The 26592-nt window shown below is 43.6% G+C and overlaps 1 protein-coding gene across 1 annotated transcript in view; it reads right to left on the bottom strand.

Moving 5' to 3' along the window:
• LOC139543993 (endoglin-like) overlaps positions 1-26592 on the bottom strand; it is a 57711-nt gene that overhangs the window by 5091 nt on the left and 26028 nt on the right. Inside the window, exons 3-11 of the mRNA XM_071350627.1 lie at positions 22484-22632; positions 13057-13176; positions 7032-7200; positions 6708-6891; positions 6472-6577; positions 6031-6232; positions 3054-3202; positions 2359-2589; positions 1795-1861 (exon numbers count right to left, since the gene is read on the bottom strand). Of these exons, the coding sequence (XP_071206728.1) occupies positions 1795-1861; positions 2359-2589; positions 3054-3202; positions 6031-6232; positions 6472-6577; positions 6708-6891; positions 7032-7200; positions 13057-13176; positions 22484-22632 (1377 nt within the window). The remainder of the gene's footprint in view (positions 1-1794; positions 1862-2358; positions 2590-3053; positions 3203-6030; positions 6233-6471; positions 6578-6707; positions 6892-7031; positions 7201-13056; positions 13177-22483; positions 22633-26592) is intronic.

The following is a 26592-nucleotide window of genomic DNA, read 5'->3' as shown; positions in this document are numbered from 1 at the left end:
CCTATTAAAATACATCACTGCTCTGCTGTCACAACATAATGAAATGCTCGTGTACCATCATAATGAATCTAATGTGGGCTACATCCTTCGATTAAATCTCATGAATTAGATTGTAAGTGATTAAAGTAATCTTTATAGGAGGGGAATGATCTACTACCAGCATTACCGACTCAACGGCCCTGTCCCAGTCCATGTCTAAACAGAAGCCTGTTTTAAAGTATTTTTTACATTTGTTTTCCAGAATGGGCCGAAAAGCAAACAGGGACAGGAAGTAGCAGCTGCGTCGCAGGTGGGGTGGAGGGGACGGACAGCAGCAGGCCTGCACTACGACACTACGACTCCCAAGAGTCCTCTGGGGGACAGCTACCAAACAGGAAGGACAGCCGAGGGGAAGCCATATCCTGGCCAATCAAAACAGGCGAGGCCCCTAGCAGCAGCTAGCAGCAGTCAGCCGGCCTCAACTGAGCTCCAATTCTCTGGCCAGAATTCTGAAGAAGAAGTGAGTGGAACTGACTACATGACCAATTCAGAGAGCCCATAGAGTTGGTTGGTTCCAGTTGTTTGGTGTGTGCACTGTGTGGGCAGGCATGGATGAAAGTAGCGCTGAGGTCAATGAGGAGTTGCCTGAAGTTTAATGGGAGAAAACGTTGATCCCTTGCCACGGATTCCCTTTCATCCGCCATCACAGCAAGTCCCTGAGTCCCTCCACGCACTCACATGACCTTTCCTTGACATGTGGACCATAATGGGTTGGCTGACAAAACAGGGACACAATAACAAAAATGAGCAGTGAGGGCCTGGCAGCATCAGCCTAAAACACCAACATCCGCTGATGATCCAACCTGTATCCTCTTCTACTGTGTGAGGAAATTGCACGAAAAAATAAGTTGTTGGCCAAATTTGGGGAGCTGTGTGGTAAGCCAAAACATGAACCTGAAGTTTGTCGTCTTTTCTTTTCCTTTTTGCAAAAAAATTATGGGCTTCCCTTCTGGGCTTACAGCGGTTGAGGAATGCGATATTTGTTCCTGACTCATCTGCCCGGAGATTGTCCTCCCCTTTGAAGAGTAACACCTTCCCCCTTTTGTGTTCAGGGCCTCTGTCTCTGACAATAGCGCCAGCCCCGGGGCCCGTGTTTGGACAGACGGCCCAGCAGCCAGACCTCGGACACAATGGATCCCCCCCGAGGGTCATTACTGGCTGATTGTGGCCACAAGGTCAGGCTGCAGGCCTTCCTAAGGAGGAGGCCCCACCTCACATCCCCTCCACGACCTGTCTCTCTCTGTATATCCTGACCTCATCATCGGCATGATGATGGGCCCAACGTTGGAGTGGAGCTCAATGGTAGGCAGTACAACCGAGATGGACAGACAAGCCAGCCAGCCTCTGCTGTGGCCAGAATGAAATGGATGATGGAATGTTCCGATAGAGGAATCCTTGAGGGTTGAGGAGGACAATGCGGTGTCTCTCCTACTGTTGCATTTGACAGCTGTGTTATTGGTGATTTAATTTGACAATCTTTATTTTTTAATTTTTTTAAGGAAAAACGATTGCGCAGCATAGGGGAAGTTAGGGATATCTCAACGACAGAGAAGGGTCGTGTTTTAAAATACACCCAAATATGAATTTATGAATCTTGTTTAGGGCTAACAATGGGATTATCATGTGTACTGTAAATGTTACCTGATGCCAAAACTGATAAGAGAAAAATGAAGGACGGGGTTGCCAGAAGGACAAACTACAGTACAACAACAGAGCTGGAAGGCTTTAAAACTTTGCAGTTAAAACTGAACTCACTTGGTGGTGGGATGTATGTCTGGGTGACCTCCAAGTTCCTCTTCACTCTTCCTCCATCTCCACATTTCTACAAGACATTACCAAAAGAGAGAGTGATACAAACCGATCATTAAGTGTACTTTGTTGGCAAAGATACAAATAATTACTAAAGTAAACTCGAAACACCAAAAATGCCTTGATGATGAAGTGAAAGTTCACTGGAGATTTGGTTTGTTGACTAATCTACAGCTTAGAAATAACATAGTTTAGTTAAACATGCTGGCACACACTATTACTTTAAGAATCTACTCTGCTTATGATATTTCACATTCAGTCTAACTCTAAAAGTACACGTACTAGAAGCATAGCTACTGTTATGATGTTGAAACAAATGTGTCAGAGAAAAACTTAAGATTTAATGAATAAATGAATAAATGGAAACATCTATTTGGATGTTTCGGCCCACCATTGTTATTATTAAAGAAAAGATACAAAAATAAATGACAGCAAAATATTGTGTCCTATAAGTCAATAAAGCAATACCCCTCTTTCCCCCCGCCACCCATATCTCCTCCACCTACATACCTCGCTGAAGCAGAGTTTGACGGAGCACTCCAGGTCCCAGCTAGTGGAGGCCAGGTCTTGGAGCAGCTCTAAGGAGAAGCTAACCCTGGTACTGTTGGGGCACACGGTGGAGGAGCATTCCTCTGGCCTGAAGGGCATGTCCCTCACCACCGGGCAAGAGCCCTTGGAGCGCACCGAGCAGTTGATCACCTTGATGGTCAGGACAATCTCCCCCAGTGTCCGCCCTGAGATCTGGAGAGGAGAGGGATGTAAGTGAGGATAGGAATGATTGGAGTCCTGGAAATGTTTGCATACACTACAGTATGGGTGTTGTTTTGTAGCGTAGAGCAGGCCTGGTGGAAGATGTTGGTGGATATATTTGCTGGTGGATGTATTTGCTGGTGGATGTATTTGTTGGTGGTTGTATTTGCTCCCATATCTGTATATGGTCACGCTCTATCATGCATGTTGTTATATACTGTACATAAATGGTACGATACTATCAAAATTATTCTCTAACAGGTTCTGTCTCAAACATGACTACCTGTCTAGCTTGCCATACTATGGAAGAGATGTTTGCTCTCTGTGTTAGGAGTCGTGCAGTTGTGAAGATGTGCAGGGCTTAGGGGGTGAGAATGTGGGCACGGCGGAGGAACTGGGAGTGGATTACTGAGAGCGGGAGGGTGCTAGAGTGAAATAAATAAAAGGTCTCTCACCTCTGCGTAGATCCTCTTGTCGCTCTGCACCTTGGTGTTGGGGTCCAGAGGGGAGCGATAGTCTGGAGAGGTGTACAGTTGCATGAGCAGAGGCATCTGAGGGGGGCTAGGGGGCGATGGGGTTGTCTCGGTTGGTGCAGCCTCTTTGACTGAGACAGAAAGACACAAAAATCACCCGACAGTAAGAATCCATTTGTACAGGATACTACAGGATTGGTGCACCATATAGATTATTTGAACTGATTAGTTAATAAACACCCTAACCCTAAATAATAATAATGTTGGCTAAGCAAGCCAGTCTAGTACAGGGCTAGTCTAGTACAGGAGCCAGTCTAGTACAGGAGCTAGTCTAGTACAGGGCTAGTCTAGTAGAGAGCTAGTCGAGTACAGGTCTAGTCTAGTACAGAGCTAGTCTAATACAGGAGCTAGTCTAGTACAGAGCTAGTCTAGTACAGGAGCTAGTCTACTACAGGAGCCAGTCTAGTACAGGAGCTAGTCTAGTACAGGAGCCAGTCTAGTACAGGAGCTAGTCTAGTACAGATCTAGTCTAGTACAGGAGCCAGTCTAGTACAGGAGCTAGTCTAGTACAGGAGCCAGTCTAGTACAGAGCTAGTCTAGTACAGGAGCCAGTCTACTACAGGAGCTAGTCTAGTACAGAGCTAGTCTAGTACAGAGCTAGTCTACTACAGGAGCCAGTCTACTGCAGGAGCTAGTCTAGTACAGGAGCCAGTCTAGTACAGAGCTAGTCTAGTACAGGAGCCAGTCTACTACAGGAGCTAGTCTAGTACAGAGCTAGTCTAGTACAGAGCTAGTCTACTACAGGAGCTAGTCTAGTACAGCAGCTAGTCTACTACAGGAGCTAGTCTAGTACAGGAGCTAATCTAGTACAGGCGCTAGTCTACTACAGGAGCTAGTCTAGTACAGGAGCTAGTCTACTACAGGAGATAATCTAGTACAGGAGCTAGTCTAGTACAGGAGCCAGTCTAGTACAGGAGCTAGTCTAGTACAGGAGCTAGTCTAGTACAGGAGGTAGTCTACTACAGGAGCCAGTCTACTACAGGCGCTAGTCTACTACAGGAGCTAGTCTAGTACAGGAGCTAGTCTACTACAGGAGATAGTCTAGTACAGGAGCTAGTCTAGTACAGGAGCCAGTCTAGTACAGGAGCCAGTCTAGTACAGGAGCTAGTCTAGTACAGGAGCTAGTCTAGTACAGGAGCTAGTCTAGTACAGGAGCTAGTCTAGTACAGGAGCTAGTCTACTACAGGAGCCAGTCTAGTACAGGAGCTAGTCTAGTACAGGAGCTAGTCTACTACAGGAGCCAGTCTAGTACAGGAGCCAGTCTAGTACAGGAGCTAGTCTAGTACAGGAGCTAGTCTAGTACAGGAGCTAGTCTACTACAGGAGCTAGTCTACTACAGGAGCTAGTCTAGTACAGGAGCTAGTCTACTACAGGAGCCAGTCTACCACAGGAGCTAGTCTAGTACAGAAGCTAGTCTACTACAGTAACTAGTCTACTACAGGAGCCAGTCTAGTACAGGAGCCAGTCTAGTACAGGAGCTAGTCTAGTACAGGAGCTAGTCTAGTACAGGAGCTAGCTGGCAACAATGTCATACTGTTAGCTACCAATTACTGAGAGAGCTTACTAAAGCATATTTTTATTGCAGTTTTGCACCATTATACCAAACAACAATATGAGCAGTTATGTTCTTGTAGAACTGGTCACTCTAGCAATCTTTAAATCATACCACAGATTTTCAATTGGATTGAGGTCTGAGCTTTGACTAGACCATTCCAAGACATTTAAATGTTTCCCCTTAAACCACTCGAGTGTACGCTTAGGGTCATTGTCCTGCTGGAAGGTGAACCTCTGTCCCAGTCTCAAATCTCTGGAAGACTGAAACAGGTTTCCATCAAGAATTTCCCTGTCATTAGCGCCATCCATCATTCCTTCAATTCTGACCAGTTTCCTAGTCCCTACCGATGAAAAACATCCCACAGCATGATGCTGCCACCACTATGCTTCACTGTGGGGATGGTATTCTCGGGGTGATGGGAGGTGTTGGGTTTGCGCCAGACATAGAGTTTTCTTTGATGGCCAAAAAGCTAAATTTTACCTTCTTCCATATGTTTGGGAGTCTCCCATATGCCTTTTGGCGAGTGTTTGCTTGTTTTTTTCTTTAAGCAATGGCTTTTTTTCTGGCCACTCTTCTGTAAAGCCCAGCTCTGTGGAGTGTATGGCTTAAAGTGGTCCCATGGACAGACACTCGAATCTCTGCTATGGAGCTTTGCAGCTCCTTCAGGGTTATCTTTGGTCTCTTTGTTGCCTCTGATTAATGCCCTCCTTGCCTGGTCCGTGAGTTTTGGTGGGCAGCCCTCTCTTGGCAGGTTTGTTGTGGTGCCATATTCTTTAAATTTTTTAAATAATGAATTTAATGGTGCTCCATGGGATGTTCAAAGTTTCTGATAATTTTTTATAACCCAACCCTGATCTGTATTTCTCCACAACTTTGTCCCTGACCTGTTTGGAGAGTGCCTTGGTCTTCATGGTGCCGCTTGCTTTGATGGTGCCCCTTACTTAGTGGTGTTGCAGACGCTGGGGCCTTTCAGAACAGGTGTACACACTGACATCATGGGACAGATCATGTGACACTTAGATTGCACACAAGTGGACTTTATTTAACTAATTATGTGACTTCTGAAGGTAATTGGTTGCACCAGATCTTATTTAGGGGGCTTCATAGCAAAGGGGGTGAATACTGTACATATGCACACACCCCTTTTCCGTTTTTTTTAAACAAGCTCTTTTTTTCATTTCACTTCACCAATTTGGACGATTTTGTGTATGTCCATTACATGAAATCCAACTAAAAATCGATTTAAATTACAGGTTGTGATGCAACAAAATAGGAAAAATGCCAAAGTGGATGAATGCTTTTGCAAGGCACTGTATGCTCACTGTGTCTCTAGCTGTATCTTACCTGAAGTGTGGTCCTTATTCCCTAGGACCAGTGTGATCATGGTGGCATTGGTTCGGATCTCAGAGTAGCTGGTGATGGTACTGGCTCTGAAATGGTCCAAGGCCTTCTTCTGTACAGCATCAGCACTGTCTGTGGAGATGTTGATAGTGGGAGGGATCTGATGCATCATGCTGGTGGCAGCAAGCATGATCACGTTGTTGGACTGAGCGAGAAAGAGAGAGAGGGAAAGAGAGATCAAATGAACCATATATAGTAGAGAGTATTTTTCCATTTCTATAGGACAACTTTGTCAGTCACAGAGAATAATTCAAGTTATGCATGCATAACTGGGCATGAAATGAACACCAGAAAAATGCAGGTAACATATCTGAGTCATTGGTGATTCAGTTTCAGACATTGATACTACAATTTAGCCAGCAGTAGATGTTGTCCAGTGCTTACACTGAAGCTGGTGTGCTTTGGGTCATGGATGCTCCACATGGTACCCTGAGGTCCTCTTAGGAACAGACTGATCTGCCTCTCACTGATGACGTGCACAGAGACATGGCTGGAAGAACAAAATAGTATGTTACTTTACAGTTCAAGAGCACCAACACACATTACAATCACCTATATAATGCCACTATCATGGAATGTGTTGCTAATGTTTTCAGCCAAGAGACTCTTCGGTGTCGTACCGAATGCTGACATCCTCAGGGATGTTGACGATGTACAGTTCTTTCTCAGTGTGGCTGTGGGGAAGCTGGTTCGAACAGGATTTGAGCAAACGCATGTTTGATTCTAACTTCAGATAGTGCTTGAGCGCATGCCATTCGTTTTCAAGAGTACAGTTGTTGGAGCCAGTTGGAAGGAGTCTTGTTCCTGTAAAATCATTAATATTTATTATTCAGATGTGTTACATTATCTGCCAATCTTCCGCCACAGTTTATCTTAACAAACCCAGCAAAAAACGGACTTGAGAATTGTGTAAGTTTGAGGTACGTTGTATGTATCTGTCTCACCCTCTCTCCCTGTGGAAGCGATGCTCATTGGGTTCTGGATGGTGGTGAAGGACGTCACCCCACCAAACTTCTCGGCGGCCCACCTCACTATAGCGTCATTGTCTGTGGGAAAGGCTTTTTTCTGGACGTTCACTGTACCCATGAATTGCATATTGGAGTCATTTGCCACCTGGTGAGTAAAGGAAAATACATTAGACATTTAATTTCAAGACTTTGACCATCTATCTATTATTGCATGTCAAGTTATGATTCTAAAGGTTCAAATCAATTGAACATGTATTCCAATAATGATACCCAGTAGCTCTTTGACCCCTGGTCAAACTAAATCATAGAATAGTATTAGGGAGGCTGCTATAAAAATGTACAAACTACTCATTTCCTACTATTCTCAGGTTATTCTCACAAGTAGATTTTTCCAGTTTTCTTCGAGAAGACGTGTGTGCCTAGGCAGTAGTTTATAAACAAATACACTACATGTACAAGGCAATTGAAAATTATTGAATATGTCTGTTAACATGATCCACTCCATTCTTTTTTGTTTCCTTTATATACATGGAGGGATTCTTTTTTATATACAGCCCTAAGTCATTAAGACACTACCTCTAGGAGGGCCAGACAGCTCTGTTTGTCTGCTCATTGTTACCGTAGCATCGGGTATGTCAGCGCCTTATTTAGAACCGCTCTAACTCATATTTGCCAAATGTGTCTGACAACAGCCACATTAAAGCATGCCCCCCCCTCCCTCTTCCTCACCCTCCTCCCTCTCTCCCTCTTTCTGTCTGTCTATTGATCTCTCTCCTTCCCACTCTCTTTTTCTCTCTCTCTCTTTATTTTCTGAGCAGAGCAGGGCCATTTGAAAAGGAATGTTTATTATGGTAAAGTGTCCACGAGCCTGTTTGCACAACCCAGTTGGAGCCAAGGTCTTTCCTTTGCTTCCTGAGTGGGGCTGGGAAATGGGACCTTTTTAACTCTGTGCGTCAGTGGAGTCGGCTGGAATCTGGCTCCATACGGGTATACATATATACATCCAGCCTAGCGCATACACACCACAGCACACCTTCCCCTGTTCCCCCGCCAGGCTAGAGGAATAATGGATTGTAGATTAATCACTCAAGTAGGGGTCTACTGTAATGGGGCGGTTAAGTGACGTTTCAGTGTAACCTAAGAGTCGTGCCAGGGTTAGGATCAATTCGGAATTTCTTAATTCAATTCAACCCATTCATTGAAATGTACATTTTAATTGGACACACCCCACAGGAAGCAGAATTTGAATGAAAAGAAGTATAATTTAATTTAAAACAATTCAAAGAAATTCAACTGAGACATTAAGCATGAAAGTCTTATTCCTTTGACAAATCTTTTACCAAAAACATCTTCCACTTATTACTGCAAAGAATACAGATACCATTTCAAATATTATTGTCACAGTCTTTTTTTGTATTTTTCTCATTAGATTAGGTCGATCCCTTCCATTCTGTAGTTTTTTTTTGCATTCTGTGAATTTTTTATAAGATGTAAGTGAATTATGAATTATTATAAACCTACAAAAGGATCTTAGAATATTTCCAGACTACTGTAATTCTTTCAAATACATGTAAGGAGAAGGAGTCTTAAACAATCTGTTCCATCCATATGTTTTAGATAGTATTGGTCTCCATATGTCAAAATAAACATATGTATAGTGATAAATTAGCCATTTGAATTTCATTGAATTAAATTATACTTCCTTTAATTCCCATTCAATTTAAATGCTACTTCCTGTGGGGTGTGGCCAATTCAAATTCAATTCAAATTCAAGAATTTAATTGTAATTAAAAAAAGATATTCGGAACTCATAGCTGTAAAAGACAGGCATACTTCTAAAAGCATATAAAAAGAAAACATTAGATCATTAATCCAAGAGGTTTAGACTAGTCAATGTATATACTATACAGAGCAGATGGATGGCATTCAGCAGATATCTATTTCCCTTTGGATCCTGTCTCAACAATGGCTTCATTTTCTCCCCAATCAATGTTCTCATAGCTATTACCGTTGCATTCCAGCTACTGTAGCACACAGATGGACATCTTGTTCTGGAATGGGGGGACTTAAATAGGTCTGCTGTGTTAGTACAATTAATTTCATTATAATGGATATCATGAAAACAACAACAAACACAATTAGCTATGCTGCATTGCACAAACTCACAGGAGGTATGTGCTCAGTGTTTTGCCAGGGAAGGGGGAGAGAGCAGCAGTCCTTGTGTTTGGAGTTGGAGGAACAAAGTCCATGTATTTCCTGGTGATCTAGATGTTAGGCTGAAAACTGAGGTCTGGAAAAAAGACCACTGATTGTTTCCTTTCTGGACCTTCATGTTAACGGTCAGTGTGTGTTTGTGTGTGTGTGTATGTGTGTGTGTGAGTGAAGGCCTGCTGGCTGCAGCCAGACCCCACACAGCCAGAAGGCTCTGCTGAAAGCCAAGAAAACCTGTGTGATTGATTGGTCCTTCTCATGCGTGTATATTTGGTTTAGATTGGATCGAAATAGAAAGACAAGAAACTACGAGGACAAAAAAATAAAACACATCACAATGGAGGGAGAGGAGGAGGGGCGGAGAAAGGAGTAAGTCAGGAAGAGAGAAAAAGAGTGAGAGGGTTCGATGAATGAGAGAAGGAACAATATAGACAGGAATTTGTCTCCTTGGGGTCAGAATTCGACATGGCACAGCCCGGGGATATATTGCATGACAGGAAGAAGTCCGAGCAAGGAGTGGCGCTTCCAAAAACCTTTCAGATTAGACTTCCCTTTGCCTGATCCAGAGGGGCTGAATGAACCTGGAGTCGGGGGGATATAAGTCTCTGTCAGAGAGAGCTATCTGATGGGCTGTTTAGAACAGGCACCCATCCAACAGAGATTAGGTTCGGGACAAGGCCACTCGCCTGTCTATCCGTCTGTCTGTCTCTGTCCCTTTGGCTCCGAAGACACATCCTGAACTGTCTCCACGAGGGCGTTCGGATGACAATTCCAGAGGGGTCATTAACTCTTACGTAACATAGTAGGGAGAGAGACCACTGTGTATTATCACTTGGTGTAATGATAAACTACCCCATATTAGATGGGGAACTAACATCAACTTCTAAAACAGTGAGGATTTGAGGGACAATTGAGGTTGAGAGACCTTGAACCTTGATGTTGAACCAACAGGTTGGTGGATTTTTGTGAATGTAAGCAAATGTACTCAGTCCCATCTGAGTGTGTGCGGTGACTTATCCCTGCCTCGGTCACAGCTGGATAGAACACAAGCAAGTACCCAGCAGATCTGTCAGCTACGTGACACACTTCCTCAGACACACACCAGATGTTGTTTTCTTCTTCCTTAGAATGGTAACACTCCCCAGTGATCCGCTACACACTATCCCGTCCTTCCATCCCACAAAAACATCCCCTCTTCATGTGCAATGTTCCCCCTATCTGCAGGACATTAAAGGCTATACCACAGACTGCTGACAGTGTTGTAAACACTGAATAGTCCTATTTATCGTGGAAGGTTATTGAGAAGTTGGTATGGCCAACTTAAACAGAGACTAGAGGGTCGAAATAGATAAAAGATAAAGTTAGTTATTTTACCCCTTGTGTGAGAAGCAGAGCTCAAGAGGAGGATGTGCTGTGCTGTGGACTTTGTCTGAACTCTCAGCTTTCATTGTGATGAAAAGCAAGAGTTCTGTATGCCTGCAGACAAGGGCTGGTTAAATTCCCAGGCAGGGATCCCAAATCACTAACACTATCATTTTCTCAAACTTCCAAACAAAACATCCTATCAGTCCTAGAGATGCACACTTTCCCTTCTGCTTAATTTCCAAAATTCTATTGACAAGACGAAACCCTTTGAGATGCACAATCTCTCTTCTGGAGTCGTCTCTTTCTGGGTTGATTGAACAACACAATACTCAAGTTAATGTCTCCACTATAACACTATACATCCACAGTATGACTGAGACAACCCACTGGGCACACTACGTCACATAAACGTGGAAATGTGAGTAATATTTTGTTGAGATATTTATTCACCTAGTCAAAATGACAGGTTGTTGAATTCCCAATGTGTTATCACTATGCTTTCAAACATTTAAAAGCACAACAAACTTCAAATGGGTATACAATGTCCAATATTTTGTATTTATACAATTGAATGTGTTATCACTGTTATCATTGAATGTGTTATCATTGAATGTGTTATCATCTAATGACCAGATGACCTGGATTGCAGTTGAGATTATATTAAAAGTACATAGTGCAAGTGGTCAATGCTGTTCGAGATTCTGCACAGATTATTACAGCAATTGTGAAGCTCTCCACAGACTTGCAACCTTTGCATGCTATCATCTTGAACATGCACACTTTCTATGATTACATAAGAAGACATTTATAGTTACAGTAGGCTAACCTCAAAATGTGGCCATGGATGTGTTACTGATTTTAAGGTTGAATAAATACTCTTACATTCGATTCTAAGATAGCCTCAGCTTCAGGCTATTTACTATACTACAAAAGTATTATTGAATTGTGTTTGGTTGACAACGCAACAATATATCAACATTTGAATGAGATGTATATTTAGTCTGGTTTTAATTCCAGTTTGACCACAAATTAATAATTGATATGTTGGATTCACGTCTACATCTCAACCAAACATTGAAGTTAAAGAATATATTATTTAAAGTGTATTTAAAGTTTGATTTGACTTAGTCATATTCTTTAACTTATATTTTTGGTTGAGATGGAGACTTGAATCCAACATATCAGATGATTAATTTGTTGAACCCTGGATTAAATTGAAACAATAGCTGTTGTTGACTTTGCAAATGCTATATAGACCTAAATAGCATCATTGAGGACATATGACTTATAAAGTATGGTCACATTTAATTTGTTCTGTTAAACCTACCCTTTGGAATGTCTTTTGATAGCAACAGTGAATATATATAGTTATTAAGAGATCTATCAATAATCATTCTCCGTATAGCACATTGGTAGGAGTCAGTGACAATGTTTGGTCGAAGCTAAGGACGGCTGAGCTAAAACCTTGGATAAGAGACCAAATGAATAGTTGTAGATAGACTCCAGTAGAAGGTGCTGCCCAGCTTATAGTTTTTTTGATGATAGTGGATGCAACGTTGAAGATCTGACATTGTTTCAAAGGTACAAATTCAACATATTTTACACAAGGTTTGTCTATGTTGAAAGTGTGTTACCATGGTGACAGAATCCTGTCATTTCACCTCAAAACAACAATTTACCTTGATTACTTTTTTCAAATCCAATGAATTTTCCACATAGATTCCATGTCCCAATACATTGACAAATTATTTTGAAACAACATTTGTTCCCAGTGGATATTAGCTTGTTCTGATCGCTCCCTACTCCAACACACTCTGAGACCCTTTTTAGGATGTTAACCATGTATAAAATACACACAGGTCCTTAGGGACCACAAAACTAAACTAACAAGGGTAATTGCTTCTCCAAACTGGCCCGGGGGTTGCACAGCTGTGGCTGGTTCCATGTCATACAGCTGGCCCATCTGGCCCTGCAGGAAAGCATTTCTCTCCTGGTTAACGATGGAAGTAGGGAGGCCTGGCAGTGAGGCTCTACCCCCCCCCCCCACCTCCAGGCTCCAAACACTAGCGCTAAACAGAGCAGAGCAGCTCAGCTGGCAGGAACAGGAGAAATGCCAGGCAAGACTTCCAGCCCTCGCCAAGCTCCCATTAGCCAGCTATCAGTTTCAATGCAGTCATACCTCCCGAGATCCTTCTCTATTGCAACAGAGGCTATTGGGCATTTAGGTGTAAGTCTAATAGCCTAAGACGTTGAAGTTAGCACCTACTTTCCTCCCAGCTAGTGTAATATTTCTGGAATAATAATTTGCATAGATACTCTTCATACACTGACTTAATGTGATGCTGTTATACCAACAGATGCAAACCCCTAAGGAAACAAGTAGGAGGCAAAAGGCAACACTTACATAAGGAGAGGTGGTACTTACGTAAAAGCTGACATCCGCGTTAGCATGGGCCTCAGTGTATATGATCTGCTTTGAGTCTGTGGTGATGATGAGGTGCATTGGCTGGGCAGCGGTCATATTCAGTGTAAACATGTTGGGAGCCTAGAGAGAAGGACAGAAGAAGCAAGTTAAACTTCAGGAAAAATGTGGTGATGACTAACACAATTTTTTTTAATGTCAAAATTCACAATTTGAGTTTGTTAGCTTCAGAAAAATACATTTGACCCCCTCCACCATCTGAGTGTACAGTACACATCAATATCATCACCACATCAACAAAGGCTGTACATTCAAAACAGTGGCATGTATAATATGTACAGTTGCTATAGCATAAACAACATGTATGGTTGCCAGGGGAGTTGGTGGTGGTGGTGTAAATTCCCACAGGAACTTTGCTGTGATCAGGAAGAAATTAAATAAAGCGGCATAAACATTTGTTTTGTCCTCCGCCGCTTTCGGACAGGGTCAAACTGGGGTGGGTGAAACAGAGGGCAATGTTTACTGTAGGATTCTGAGACCTAATCTGTTCTCATTTCGGTCACCCTACAAACCTTCCATAAGGGGCACTTTGCAATATTTTTGTTCATGACTGTCTCTTGATAAGTGGTATCAAAATGTACTATGACAGATAAGATAAGGCTTACTGGAATGCTACCATGTTTTTCTGACTCACTAGAATATACTACACACACACACACACACTCACAGACACACACACACAAGCACACAAAACCTGGTTCCCAATGTATTCCCCTCACTCGTATATGGACTCCAAACCTCCATGTTAAAAAATCTACTTCCCTTCAACAGTGTTATTCCATTTCACAGAGTCAGTGCATGGCATCATTCAAAATACAATGACTCCACACTACAATGTAATGATCATATGGTGGGGTAACACATGTTGTTCTCGAGACACAAATTTAATCCAACACAACACCTTAATTTATTTTGAAAGGACCGAGCTTGGGATTGGAATGTTGTCTGACAGCTCAACACAAGGGTTTCTACTGTGTTTTCTCTCCCACACAGAAAGCCATTGAGAGATTCCCATTTCTGTTCCCTTCCAGAGGCATCACATCAGGACAGTACATGTGAAAAGTACAAGGACGACTCGCATGCTAAATTATGTACCGTTTTCTTCACTTCTTCAATTCCAGAGAAGACAAGATGAGAAAGATTCCGTTGATGGTAGATGTAATTTGTGTGATTTGATAGTGTCAGCTGATATGAGAAACAAGACATCATGTAGTCTCTCTAGTAATGGCAAAGTTAGCTACTATAAATCACTGTGTAATGTGGAAATATGACATTCATCCCCAGTGGCAGGTGTTGGCTGACTGTTTTAATGGCTAGGGCTGAGGAACAGGCTACAGCAGAGTAACAGGCTACAGCAAAACCTGTCCAATGCTACAGTCAAACCAGCACAACACTAGCAGGACCAGCTCATTAATCCAATCCAACTGCAGTGATCCAAGTCCAGCACCAGTTCCTGCTGTGAGGCTTGGGGTACCAGGAGGGGGTGGGGTGAGAGGCTTGGGGTACCAGGAGGAGGTGGGGTGAGAGGCTTGGGGTACCAGGAGGGGGTGGGGTGAGAGGCTTGGGGTACCAGCATAGGCGCCTGAGCAATGGAGCAAATGGAGCTGCTGCATCCTCAATTTCAAAATAGAGGTGCAAAGGTTTGTTTTTGTATTAAAATAGATATGTCCATTTTATATATTATATTTTTTTCTTTTCTTTTTATTTCACCTTTATTTAACCAGGTAGGCCAGTTGAGAACAAGTTCTAATTTACAACTACGACCTGGCAAAGATAGAGCAAAGCAGTGCGACACAAACAACACAGAGTTACACATGGGATAAACAAACGTACAGTCAATAACACAATAGAAAAGTCTATATACAGTGTGTGCAAATGTAGTAAGATTAGGGAGGTAAGACAATAAATAGGCCATAGTGGTGAAATAATTACAATTTAGTGATAGAGTGATAGATGTGCAGAAGATGAATGTGCAAGTAGAGATACTGGGGTGCAAAGGAGCATAGAAATAAATAACAATATGGGGATGAGGTAGTTTGGTGGGCTATTTACAGATGGGCTATGTACAGGTGCAGTGATCGGTAAGCTGCTCTGACAGCTGATGCTTAAAGTTAGTGAGGGAGATATAAGTCTCCAGCTTCAGTGATTTTTACAATTCTTCCCAGTCATTGGCAGCAGAGAACTGGAAGGAAAGGCGGCCAAAGAAGGAGTCGGCTTTGGGGGTGACCAGTGAAATATACCTGCTGGAGCGTGTGTAACGGGTGGGTGCTGATATGGTGACCAGTGAGCTGAGATAAGGCGGGGCTTTACCTAGAAAAGACTTAGATGACCTGGAGCCAGTGGGTTTGGCGACGAATATGAAGCGAGGGCCAGCCAACGAGAGCATACAGGTCGCAGTGGTGGGTAGTATATGGGGCTTTGGTGACAAAACGGATGGCACTGTGATAGACTGCATCTAGTTTGCTGAGTAGAGTGTTGGAGGCTATTTCGTAAATGACATCGCCGAAGTCAAGGATCGGTAGGATAGTCAGTTTTACGAAGGTATGTTTGGCAGCTTGAGTGAAGGATGCTTTGTTGTGAAATAGGAAGTCGGTTCTAGATTTCATTTTGGATTGGAGATGCTTAATGTGAGTCTGGAAGGAGAGTTTACAGTCTAACCAGACACCTAGGTATTTGTAGTTGTCCACTGTTCTGCCTGCGGCTATGGAACCCTGACCTGTTCACCGGACGTGCTATCTGTCCCAGACCTGCTGTTTTCAACTCTCTAGAAACAGCAGGAGTGGTAGAGATACTCTCAATGATTGGCTATGAAAGGCCAACTGACATTTACTCCTAAGGTGCTGACTTGTTGCACCCTCGACAACTACTGTGATTATTATTATTTGACCATGCTGGTCATTTATGAACATTTGAACATCTTGGCCATGTTCTGTTATAATCTCCACCCGGCATAGCCAGAAGAGAACTGGCCACCCCTCATAGCCTGGTTCCTCTCTAGGTTTCTTCCTAGGTTTTGGCCTTTCTAGGGAGTTTTTCCTAGCCACCGTGCTTCTACACCTGCATTGCTTGCTGTTTGGGGTTTTAGGCTGGGTTTCTGTACAGCACTTTGAGATATCAGCTGATGTAAGAAGGGCTATATAAATACATTTGATTTGATTTGATATTCTAAGTCGGAACCGTCCAGTGTAGTGATGCTAGATGGGTGGGCGGGTGCGGGCAGCGATCGGTTGAAGAGCATACATTTAGTTTTGCTTGCATTAAAGAGCAGTTGGAGGCCACGGAAGGAGAGTTGTATGGCATTGAAGCGCGTCTGGAGGTTTGTTAACACAGTGTCCAAAGAAGGGCCAGAAGTATACAGAATGGTGTCGCCTGCGTAGAGGTGGATCAGAGAATCACCTGCAGCAAGAGCGACATCATTGAAGTATACAGAGAAAAGAGTCGGCCCGATAATTGAACCCTGTGGCACCCCCATAGAGACTCCCAGAGGTCCAGACAACAGGCCCACCGATTTGACACACTGAACTATCTGAGAAGTAGTTGGTGAACCAGGCGAGGCAGTCATTTGAGAAACCAAGGCTGTTGCGTCTGCCGATAAGAATGCAGTGATTGATAGAGTCGAAAGCCTTGGCCAGGTCGATGAATACAGCTGCACAGTATTGTCTTTTATCAATGGCAGTTATGATATCGTTTAGGACCTTGAGTGTGGCTGAGGTGCACCCATGACCAGCTCGGAAACCAGATTGCATAGCGGAGAAGGTACGGTGGGATTCGAAATGGTTGGTGATCTGTTTGTTAACTTGGTTTTCGAAGACTTTAGAAAGGCAGGGTAGGATAGATATAGGTCTGTAACAGTTTGGGTCTAGAGTGTCACCCCCTTTGAAGAGGGGGATGACCGTGGCAGCTATCCAATCTTTAGGGATCTCAGACGATACGAAAGAGAGGTTGAATAGGCTATATAATAATAATTAACAAATTGCATTTTGCACCCCGTCGCCTCAAGATGAATGGTTTTGATCACTCCAAAGTATTTATTTGCTCCTGCACGCCACTGTTTTGGTTCATTGGCGTTAGAAAGCACTAGTTGCACCACTGGTGTTTAAAGTGAAAAGGCACCTGCAAATTAAAATTGTTTATCTACATTTGTATTGTTGTTTCGTGTCCAATGGTGTTGGTCCAATGGCTCTGAGTAGCCTTCCATCAGCCTACCAAAGGTTGCACCTTAGCAGAAAACTGCAGGTCCAGTAGGTCCTACTGCAGGTCCTACTGTCAATGAGCAAGTAGATACCCACTGGGCATACACTGGTATGCCTAATATTACATGATTACATTTCTGACATCATTTTCCTCACCAAGGCATTTATCGGCATTCTGCATTCTTGGAGTGGAGGTGAGAGGCTTGGAGTACCAGTAGGAACAGAGGTGAGAGGCTTGGAGTACCAGTAGGAACAGAGGTGAGAGGCTTGGAGTACCAGTAGGAATAGAGGTGAGAGGCTTGGAGTACCAGTAGGAACAAAGGTGAGAGGCTTGGAGTACCAGTAGGAACAGAGGTGAGAGGCTTGGAGTACCCGTAGGAACAGAGGTGAGAGGCTTGGAGTACCAGTAGGAACAGAGGTGAGAGGCTTGGAGTACCAGTAGGAATAGAGGTGAGAGGCTTGGAGTACCCGTAGGAACAGAGGTGAGAGGCTTGGAGTACCCGTAGGAACAGAGGTGAGAGGCTTAGCCATATCCTCTCCACTAATCTCTTCTCCCCTCTCCAGTGACAGCAGAGTCAACCAGTCCACCTTGCCAGCCCCCTGCAGTTGACTTCCAGCCCTGACAGAGAGAGGACTGGATGTGCATCAATGCCCTCCTGTACACTATCTGCCTCAGTGGTCCTGGAGGAGATTAGACAGCCTCTATCTGAGTGGCAGTGGCCCCGACACATGCTTAGCTCACAAAGCACAGCTCCACTAGGCTGCATCAGGATTCAGCAGGCTGGTAGAAAAATGTACAGAGGGTCAGAGAAGCATATTCTAGTTCACAGTTCATACCACAGTGGACAACAGGTGAACAGTGTTGGGCTTCAGCTTTAGGTAAGTCAAATATGTTCTTAGAATATATACCTGGTAAGTCAAGAATGCGTTGTAAGATAGTGAAGTTTACAAAGAGCAAAAAAAAAGAGGAAGAAAGGATTTTTATATTCTGTTTTGAACTTGCCAATGAATTACCTTAAATTAATCAATTTTGTTGTTAAAATACTGGAGTGGACGACAGTACTTAAATACCTCCAAAATACAGTTCTGAAGAGGAGCTTTTGGGGAATTAACTATTAACATGAACAAAAAGCCACTTTTATCCAGACTTAAAGCCTCTAAACTGTTGCTTGTTTTGGAGCTGGATTCTCTTGGCTGCTGGCCTTTGTGTGGAGAGTACTGTGCGAGGGGGTTGAGGAACACGGTGTCTTTCTGTTCGTCTATGCTCGCTCTTATTAAATTGATCGTTTGCTGCCTGCTGTTGACAGCGTGCATGCTGAGAGAGACACGCTGAGCTGAGGCGAGGGGCCAAAGTGGAAAATGTGGACCCCTAATGTTTGACGCTGGTGGGAGGAGACCCCCAATGTATTGTCTGAGGCCTACTGCAGGGCTAATACACAAGGCCTCTGCAAGGGCCATGTTCAACACACACAAACAGACAGACAACACACCACGATAGCTGCTGTCTACAGGCCAGTGTGTTGTGGATGTAAGAGAGCAACAGATGCTGTGTCCATGTACACACACACTCATTTAGTGTGCCCAATAGGCAGTTTGATATCATCTCCCCTCTGTCCACCTTAATTGAATCACTCCTCTTTTCTATCAGTCATCTCCACAGAACACACCTGTGATCGGCTCCAATCCACAGACAAACCTTCGTCAAAGATTATGGATATACTTTTTTCTCAAAGTTGCCGGGATGTCAGTCACATGTCCTACTTATATCAGTACACTCGTTAAAACCTAAGCATTACGAAACGTATATTTGCTCAAATAGACCTCACGTAGCAAATAAGCCATTAATTTTTATGTTGACCAAATTCGACACTCTCATTAAACTCCATACAAAATCTCCTTGCTTGGTGGGCGAAACAATTTTTAAAAAACGCCACCTGCTGGAGGGAGACAAATTTTCAGCCGAGTTGGGCCTCTCTCTTTCTCTTCCTCTCTGCCTTCGTCTAATGAGTCTCGCAGGATGGAAGTTGTCAGGGCCCATTGGCAGGAAGTCCAAAATAAAAGGCATCCCTGTTGTGTCCCGGAGTTAATTTTTCTCGCAGACTTAAGAACATTTTCAGAGGTGAGCAGTCTGGGGCATGTGGATTAGTGAACAAAGAGAATACTTAAGTGCTGTGTATGTTTGCAAGGATCGTGTGTGTGTGTGTGTGTGTGTGTGTGTGTGTGTGTGTGTGTGTGTGTGTGTGTGTGTGTGTGTGTGTGTGTGTGTGTGTGTGTGTGTGTGTGTGTGTGTGTGTGTGTGTGTGTGTGTGTGTGTGTGTGTGTGTGTGTGTGTGTGTGTAAGGATGGTGGGGGAGTGTGTGTGTTCGCGTGCGTGAATTACAGACAAGGAGTCAGAACGAGCTGCAGGCAAACAGTCTAACTGATTACATTATCCGTGTCCCTTGCCACTGTCTATCAGCACAGAGCATTAAAGTACGTCGCTTGCCTAGTCTTTTAAGTAGTGTCAGTATATGTTTATCATCGAAACTCAGAGAATGCCTCCTGAAATACCCTGAAGGAGCAGGATTACTCAATAACCAGTCAGCTGAGAGATGCATGTTTTCTTCTTCTGCCATTCATGATATAAATTGTCCTCAACAAGTGAAGGGGCCATAGTTTAGACTTTGTACTTTGCTGACAACTAGACTTTACACTTCCCTTTCAATGAAACATAGTAGGGTCTTAGATGAGTTGTTACCCTGGTTGGAAATAGTTTTGGGTTGAGAATCCTATTGTTATTCCATGAGTGTTCTAGCAAATCACACAGTATACAGTAAATGTATGACTCATTTTTCCTGTTATCTGACAGTGTACCAGTCTGGTATGGACAACTTATTCACTATTCACTCAGTTTGAGTCAACAGAGTCAAGGATGTGTCTGTGACTAATATACTGTACGAGTCGAAAGGATTTACGCATGCAAATCAGTTGGGAAATAACAATACTTTCACGTTTAACCAAAACTCAAAGGTCTTTATAAAAGAACTGTCCTCGATTCTTCTTCTTACTTTCTCCATCACTATCTCCAGCTTACTCTATAAGTTGGAACAATGCACATTGCCGTCCCTGGTCGCTCGCCCTTGCTATTTTTGTTCCTGTGCTTTCAAGATACAATTGTTTTCCTCCTTAAACTTTTTTTTCTCTAGGGCTTTTGCTGGTGCATAACAGCTTCCCGTTATTCTTTGTCTCTCTCCCCTAACCAAAGCTGGCTCCGACGGTCCAGTCTCGGCTGTGAGCCAAGTCCAGTGCCAGAATGTGACATCATTGGGGTCTGGACAAGCCCCTCCCCTTCTGCCTTCTCTCCTCCCTTCTCTCCCTCTTGTCCCTCCATCCCCCTGCCATATTGAACCCATACACAGACCGCCAGGCAGCCACACTTCCCATATGACAGACAGACAGACAGACAGACAGACAGACAGACAGACAGACAGACAGACAGACAGACAGACAGACAGACAGACAGACATTTTGCCTTCAGCCAAGGACATACCCCTGCTTTGTGTCTGAGGATAAGCAAAGCCTCCAAGCCTTCCAAATCGTACATTTTCAGCACTGCCCCAAACTGATGCAGTAAAGGGAGTGATAAGGCTGTGTGTGTTGAGAAATAGCATGAACCCTCACTCTCCAAATCCAAACATTTAGCCTGGTCCCACAGGAGAACAGGATACGCTTGCTCTGTGGAATGTCCACGGGATCACACGGCTGGCTCCAGTTCCAGACAAACTACAGCCTTTGTGTTCCTCCTCCTCTTCAACCTTTCGTGTTTCATAAAACCTGGCAGTAAAGAGCTAACATTTCTTCTACACCACATTTCTCTTTCTTGGACCACTCTAGGACCATTCTTGGAAGAAATCTGTCTTTGTTTAGCTGTGTACATAAAAACATGAGTTAAGAACAATTTAACATGTTATAGTTGTTTTCTATGACGCCAGAGGGAGAAGCAGAGGAAGACAGGAAGAGATTTCCAGTATTTTTCCATTTAGTGCAGGCAGGCCGAGGGCCTCCTTTAGCCTTCATTAAGGTGAGGAATCCAGGCAGCCATCCTCAGATACTGTATCATCCTGTGATGGCATCTCATCCGATGCACAACCACACACTAATGGGTACCACACAGACCCACTCCTGGGTGAGCCCCCTTTAATTAATATTAAAGAGGGAATGAGAGAGATAAAGTCAGTGTGTGTGTGTGCCTTTGCGTGCGTGTGTCAGAGAGAGAGAGAGAAGCAGAGAGTGAAGGACGAGGGAGAGAGAGAGCACTGATAAAGAAATTACTAATATGTGCTGACCAGACACTGTCAGAAAATGAAAAAGGAAGTCTGCGTAGGAAATAGCAGTGTAGGATTACATTCGTCCTCCTAAGCACTGATCTAGGGTCAATTTCCTCAATTGATTTCCAATTGGTCCTACTGCAATTTACGGTACACCTTTTTGACATCCACACACACAGCCCCATTCCCCATGCAGGCTGTTGGATGCGGTAGTGTGTTTTCACACTACTGTGTATGTAGTGTAAGCCTGTAAGGAACCCCATTCACCTCAGGGGTGACCCCAGCTCCAAGTTATGTTTGGCATGTGTTTGCACTTATCAGGCTAACCAGAGGAGGTGTCCCTAATGTTGACTCTCAGCCACATGGGAAAGCTAGCTAACCTAGCACGCTAACACTCATCTGGCATCAAACTCATGAGAAAGCTAGCCTAGTGTGCTAACTCTCATCTGACATCAATCTCATGAGAAAGCTAGCCTGGTGTGCTGACGATCATCTGGTATCAATCTCACACAGACACTCTCCCAAAACATCATTTCCCCCCGGGAACGGGACAAATATTCCAGCTATATGGAGCTACCGTAGCTATCTACTATATGGACTCCAGATATGATGTGGGCTATACAAACTGAATTTAATCTAACAATGCAGAACATTTTGAAAAAAGAATGCTATTATTTGAAAAACGACAGTCATTTGAACAAATATGACTACAGTAAAATCATATTACCTCACATATCAGTGTACTGCATATTGGAACCTGTGTCTTAATCTTGGACATCTTTACACTGGACATACTGGTCGATTGAAATGCAGTGGAAGCCTTCCACAGTAGTTTAGAACAGGCGAACCGTATACAGTAGATTATCTTACCTCAGGTGTGTAGTGCAGGCTGAGGATGTGAACTTCTTTGCCGTCCTGAGTGGTGTAGTTGGTCCAGCAGCCTGGAAGCATCTCTCTCAACCTGATCCAGGCATTCTGGTTTTCAGGGACCGCCACTGGCTCACAGGTCTGCTGGGATGCTGGGGGAGAGACAGGGGGAAATCTGGTTAAACAGAGTAGAGAGTTCACATTTTCTAGGACCATACATTATATTGAACCTTTATTTAACGAGTCTAGAACAAATTCTTTATTACAATGATGGCCAATAATGTGGAAAGTGTTCTGCATGGAACCGAAAAGGGTTCTACCTGAAACCAAAAATAGTTATTCAAAGGGTTCTCCTATGGGGACAGCAGAAGAACCCATTTTAGGTTCTAGATAGCACCTTTTTTTCTAAGAGTGTACAAGAGGAGACGTACAATAAAAAGAGAAAACCAAGGAGAGCTGATAGAGCTAACACCCTCTATTATGACCATATGAATAATGCATTATGCATTTCCTCGTAATGTTTTATGCATAAACCATAAATACAGTAAAACCCAAGATACAGTATCATTAGCGAGATATATTAATAGATATGTTAGGCAACATGCAAAGAGCTCGGTAGACTAGCACTATAATACATGATCTGAAACACATATTCAATCACCCTCTTGGTTACAGATTAACCTAGCCTATGGAGGGTGTTGTTTTCCTGTTCTATTCATCTCTGATTCCTCCACATGCACTCCATCACTCGTGACTCAGTGACTGTCTATGGAAGGGAAGGAGGGGACAAGGGTTGCATGGCGGGTCATTAGGAAGCAGCACTGCCGTGTGTTGTAATCAGGAGATAAAGTAAGGAGTATGGATGCTAAATGTGTGGGAGGGGCTGCCGGTCTGACTGGCACGGCTGATAGGTCGAGTTTATCTGGGACCTCACGGCCATATGGGTAACATTGAATCAAGTCCATTCCTCTGCTATTCCTCACTCCCTGACTGCACCATGCCACACCACAGGGAGTTTCCTCCCCAACCTCTGCTCTCTGTCACAGACACAGGGCAGCTGATTTCCTTGTGTGTGTGTATGTGTATGTGTGTGTGTGTGTGTGTGTGTGTGTGTGTGTGTGTGTGTGTGTGTGTGTGTGTGTGTGTGTGTGTGTGTGTGTGTGTGTGTGTGTGTGTGTGTGTGTGTGTGTGTGTGTGTGTGTGTGTGTGTGTGTGTGTGTGTGTGTGTGTGTGATTGTAGGGAGAGAGTCAGAGAGGCTGGCATTGTGTGGAGACCTCAGAGGGAACAGTTAAAAAAGTTTGCTTTATCTGTTCCTAATACTTTGTCCCCTGGTTGGAGTGTCCTTTTGGTGCTTTATAAATATTCCCCACCATTAAACCGCCTCCTTCCTCGGGAAGAGCAGGGTCAGGTGTCGCTTCCTACCCAATCAACAGTCAGCACTAGGACCAAGTCCCGCCCATCACAGTGAGATCTGATTAGGGCTCTATCTGCACCTTGCGGGGTCACTGGGTGGCAGGCGTCATGGTTGCGGCACGTTCAGATCTGGATTGGCTGTGCTGGGGGCTGGGCTGTGCCCTGATGCCCCACAGCTCAGACTGTCTGTCTCCTGACCCAGATATGATCACAGGACAAATACAGTCTCTGAGTCTGAGTCTCTGAGTCCCAATCAGTAGCCACACATCTAAACAGGATACCACTGACACCCATTATGGAAAGGGCTGATATTATAGAGCACAGAGGACAATGCTCCAACCATTGAAAAATTTACGAGGATTTTCAGCTCGTTCTATGTGATGGATCTTTTTTTTAAATTGGAATGAGTCGGTGGTAAAGATGAATCGAAAACCTCACCATTTTCTAGAAAGATCAGTTATCATTCAGCTGATATGTTTCACAGTGGCAGAATTAAATGATCGGATTTAGACACGTATAATGGTTTATTCTGATAAATTATTACGAGAGTTCAAAACTGTTATGAACATCTAAGAGACAATCATAGCTTTTCAGTTTCGTGGCCTGTTCATATTCACAAAGAATATCAGAGTACCAGTGCTGATCTAGGATCAGGTCACCCTGTCCATATAACCTTATTCATTATGATCTAAAAGGCTAAACTGATCCTATATCAGCGCTCCTGCAGACCAAGGCTTTCCTTACTATAACTACAAGGTGCAAGGCCTATGGGGGAGGGGGTTTATGGTTGATCAGCGCCATGGAATGATGGAGGGAGAGAGGGGGGGGTTGAATAGGAAACAACAATATTCGTGAGAGCAACAGGAAATGCCCGGTTTAGACGTCTGGCCTGATGATGACAGAGAGCCCGGGCAGAGGACATTTTCATCACTACGGGGGGGAGGGATGGAGGGAGAGAAGGGAGAGAGAGAAGGGGCATGAGTAAAGTCAAGCCAATGCCCACCACACAAACAGCTCTTTCTTTCCAGCCTCTCATCTTTTCGTTTATGAACTGTGGCTTTCTTTCTTTCCCCACTGCTCCACAAGCGAGCTCCTCCCTCTCTTTTCTCATCATCCCTCTTCTTCTGCCCTAGTCAAGGCCTGGCTTCCTGTTATTCTGCCCCTGTGCCTTCATAATGTCCACTTAACAGCCAGATTACCTGCCATAAAGAAACGCTGTCTCATGTGACAGAGTCAACAGCCTGTGACTGCGCCGGACTGCTTTAGGTAAATCACCCCCTGGTGTCTGCCACCACCGGGCAAAGCACACACACACCACACATACACATATACACACACACACACAGAGATCCTCTCCTTATCCTATTTACCAGTCACTAAAAATATAAACCATAGTCACACTGACCCCTCTGCCTGACCCGGAAATGCCAACGGCCTCACTAAGCGGTTTGCTGGTAAATGAGCTATAGAGAAGTGCTGTTCCATTCCTCCTCTGTCTTTATCTATTTTTATCAGCAGCGCCTTACATTTTATTTTCCATTGGAAGAAGAGATGTTTAGGAATGATGGTGGTGATTCCCATTTAGATGTGAGTTAGATGTGAGGCAGAGTCAGGGTTGAATGAATGCATCATGATTTTAGATGCCAGAGGATGTAGCCTTCAGTATATGAGATGTATGATATGATAGAGGATGATAGGATAATAGAGGATGTTTAGGAAATGATGATGTGTCACAGTGTTCATCTGAGTATTTAGGTCTTTGGCTTGAATCGCGTCTGGCCATCTTGCTGAATCTGCCATTTATACCTCTCCTCCTCCCTTATCTTTTCTGCCTGTTTGTATCTGTCTCTTGACTGCCCCTTCTAGTCTCATTGTTCTGGTCAACTCCCAGACCTGATGCTGAGCCAAAGGAAATGCCAAAATAGGCATGTGACTCCTGTCTGAGGGGCGGACTACAGTAAGGCTCGAGGTATGGGGAGGGGGGATTTCTCAATACTGTAAAGTACACAAAGTTAGCCCTCTGACACAGCCTGGTACATTCCAAGTCCACTATCTGTGCATTCTTGTTTTTTTTGTACATAATATTAATATTATTAATATTAATGTTTATACCTAACATTGTGGGAAATGTTTAATATCTACAGATGTCCCTGACGTATTACACAACTAAACAGCAAAAAATATTTTAATTATTATTTCCAATCTTGTAATCGTTTTTTGCAACTTGCCCAACTCTTCAAGGCATACTGTACAGATCTTAATTTGATCATCCTATTGCAGGATAAATGTTTAACTTGTAGTATATTTGAGGTTTAAAAAGGCTTCTGAACTTCGTACTTAGAAATGTCAGACTTTGATCAACTCCTACAAAAATTTACATAAATTATAATCGTAAAAGAACAGAAAGGCCCGCATTCTGTTTATGCTCCCAATTCACAACTTTAATGACAACGCTTCAATCCGAAACAGATCTTCATCAGGTCAAACAGTCTGAGTGCTTAAATCCCAAAATATACACATTTCACTTCATATGTCCACTAGGCACATGACGCATGGTGGGTGTGGAAGCAATTAGATTCACTTAAGTGCATAGTCAATCATAATTAATCACAGAGGCTATACACTACCATTCAAAAGTTTGGGGTCACTTAGAAATACATGAAATGAGTTGCAAAATGAATAGGAGACATAGTCAAGA

Source organism: Salvelinus alpinus, chromosome 18 (assembly GCF_045679555.1).
Source record: "Salvelinus alpinus chromosome 18, SLU_Salpinus.1, whole genome shotgun sequence".
Classification (NCBI taxonomy): Eukaryota; Metazoa; Chordata; class Actinopteri; order Salmoniformes; family Salmonidae; genus Salvelinus; species Salvelinus alpinus.
Note: the sequence above shows the minus strand (reverse complement) of the source record. Positions and strands in the feature narration are given on the sequence as shown.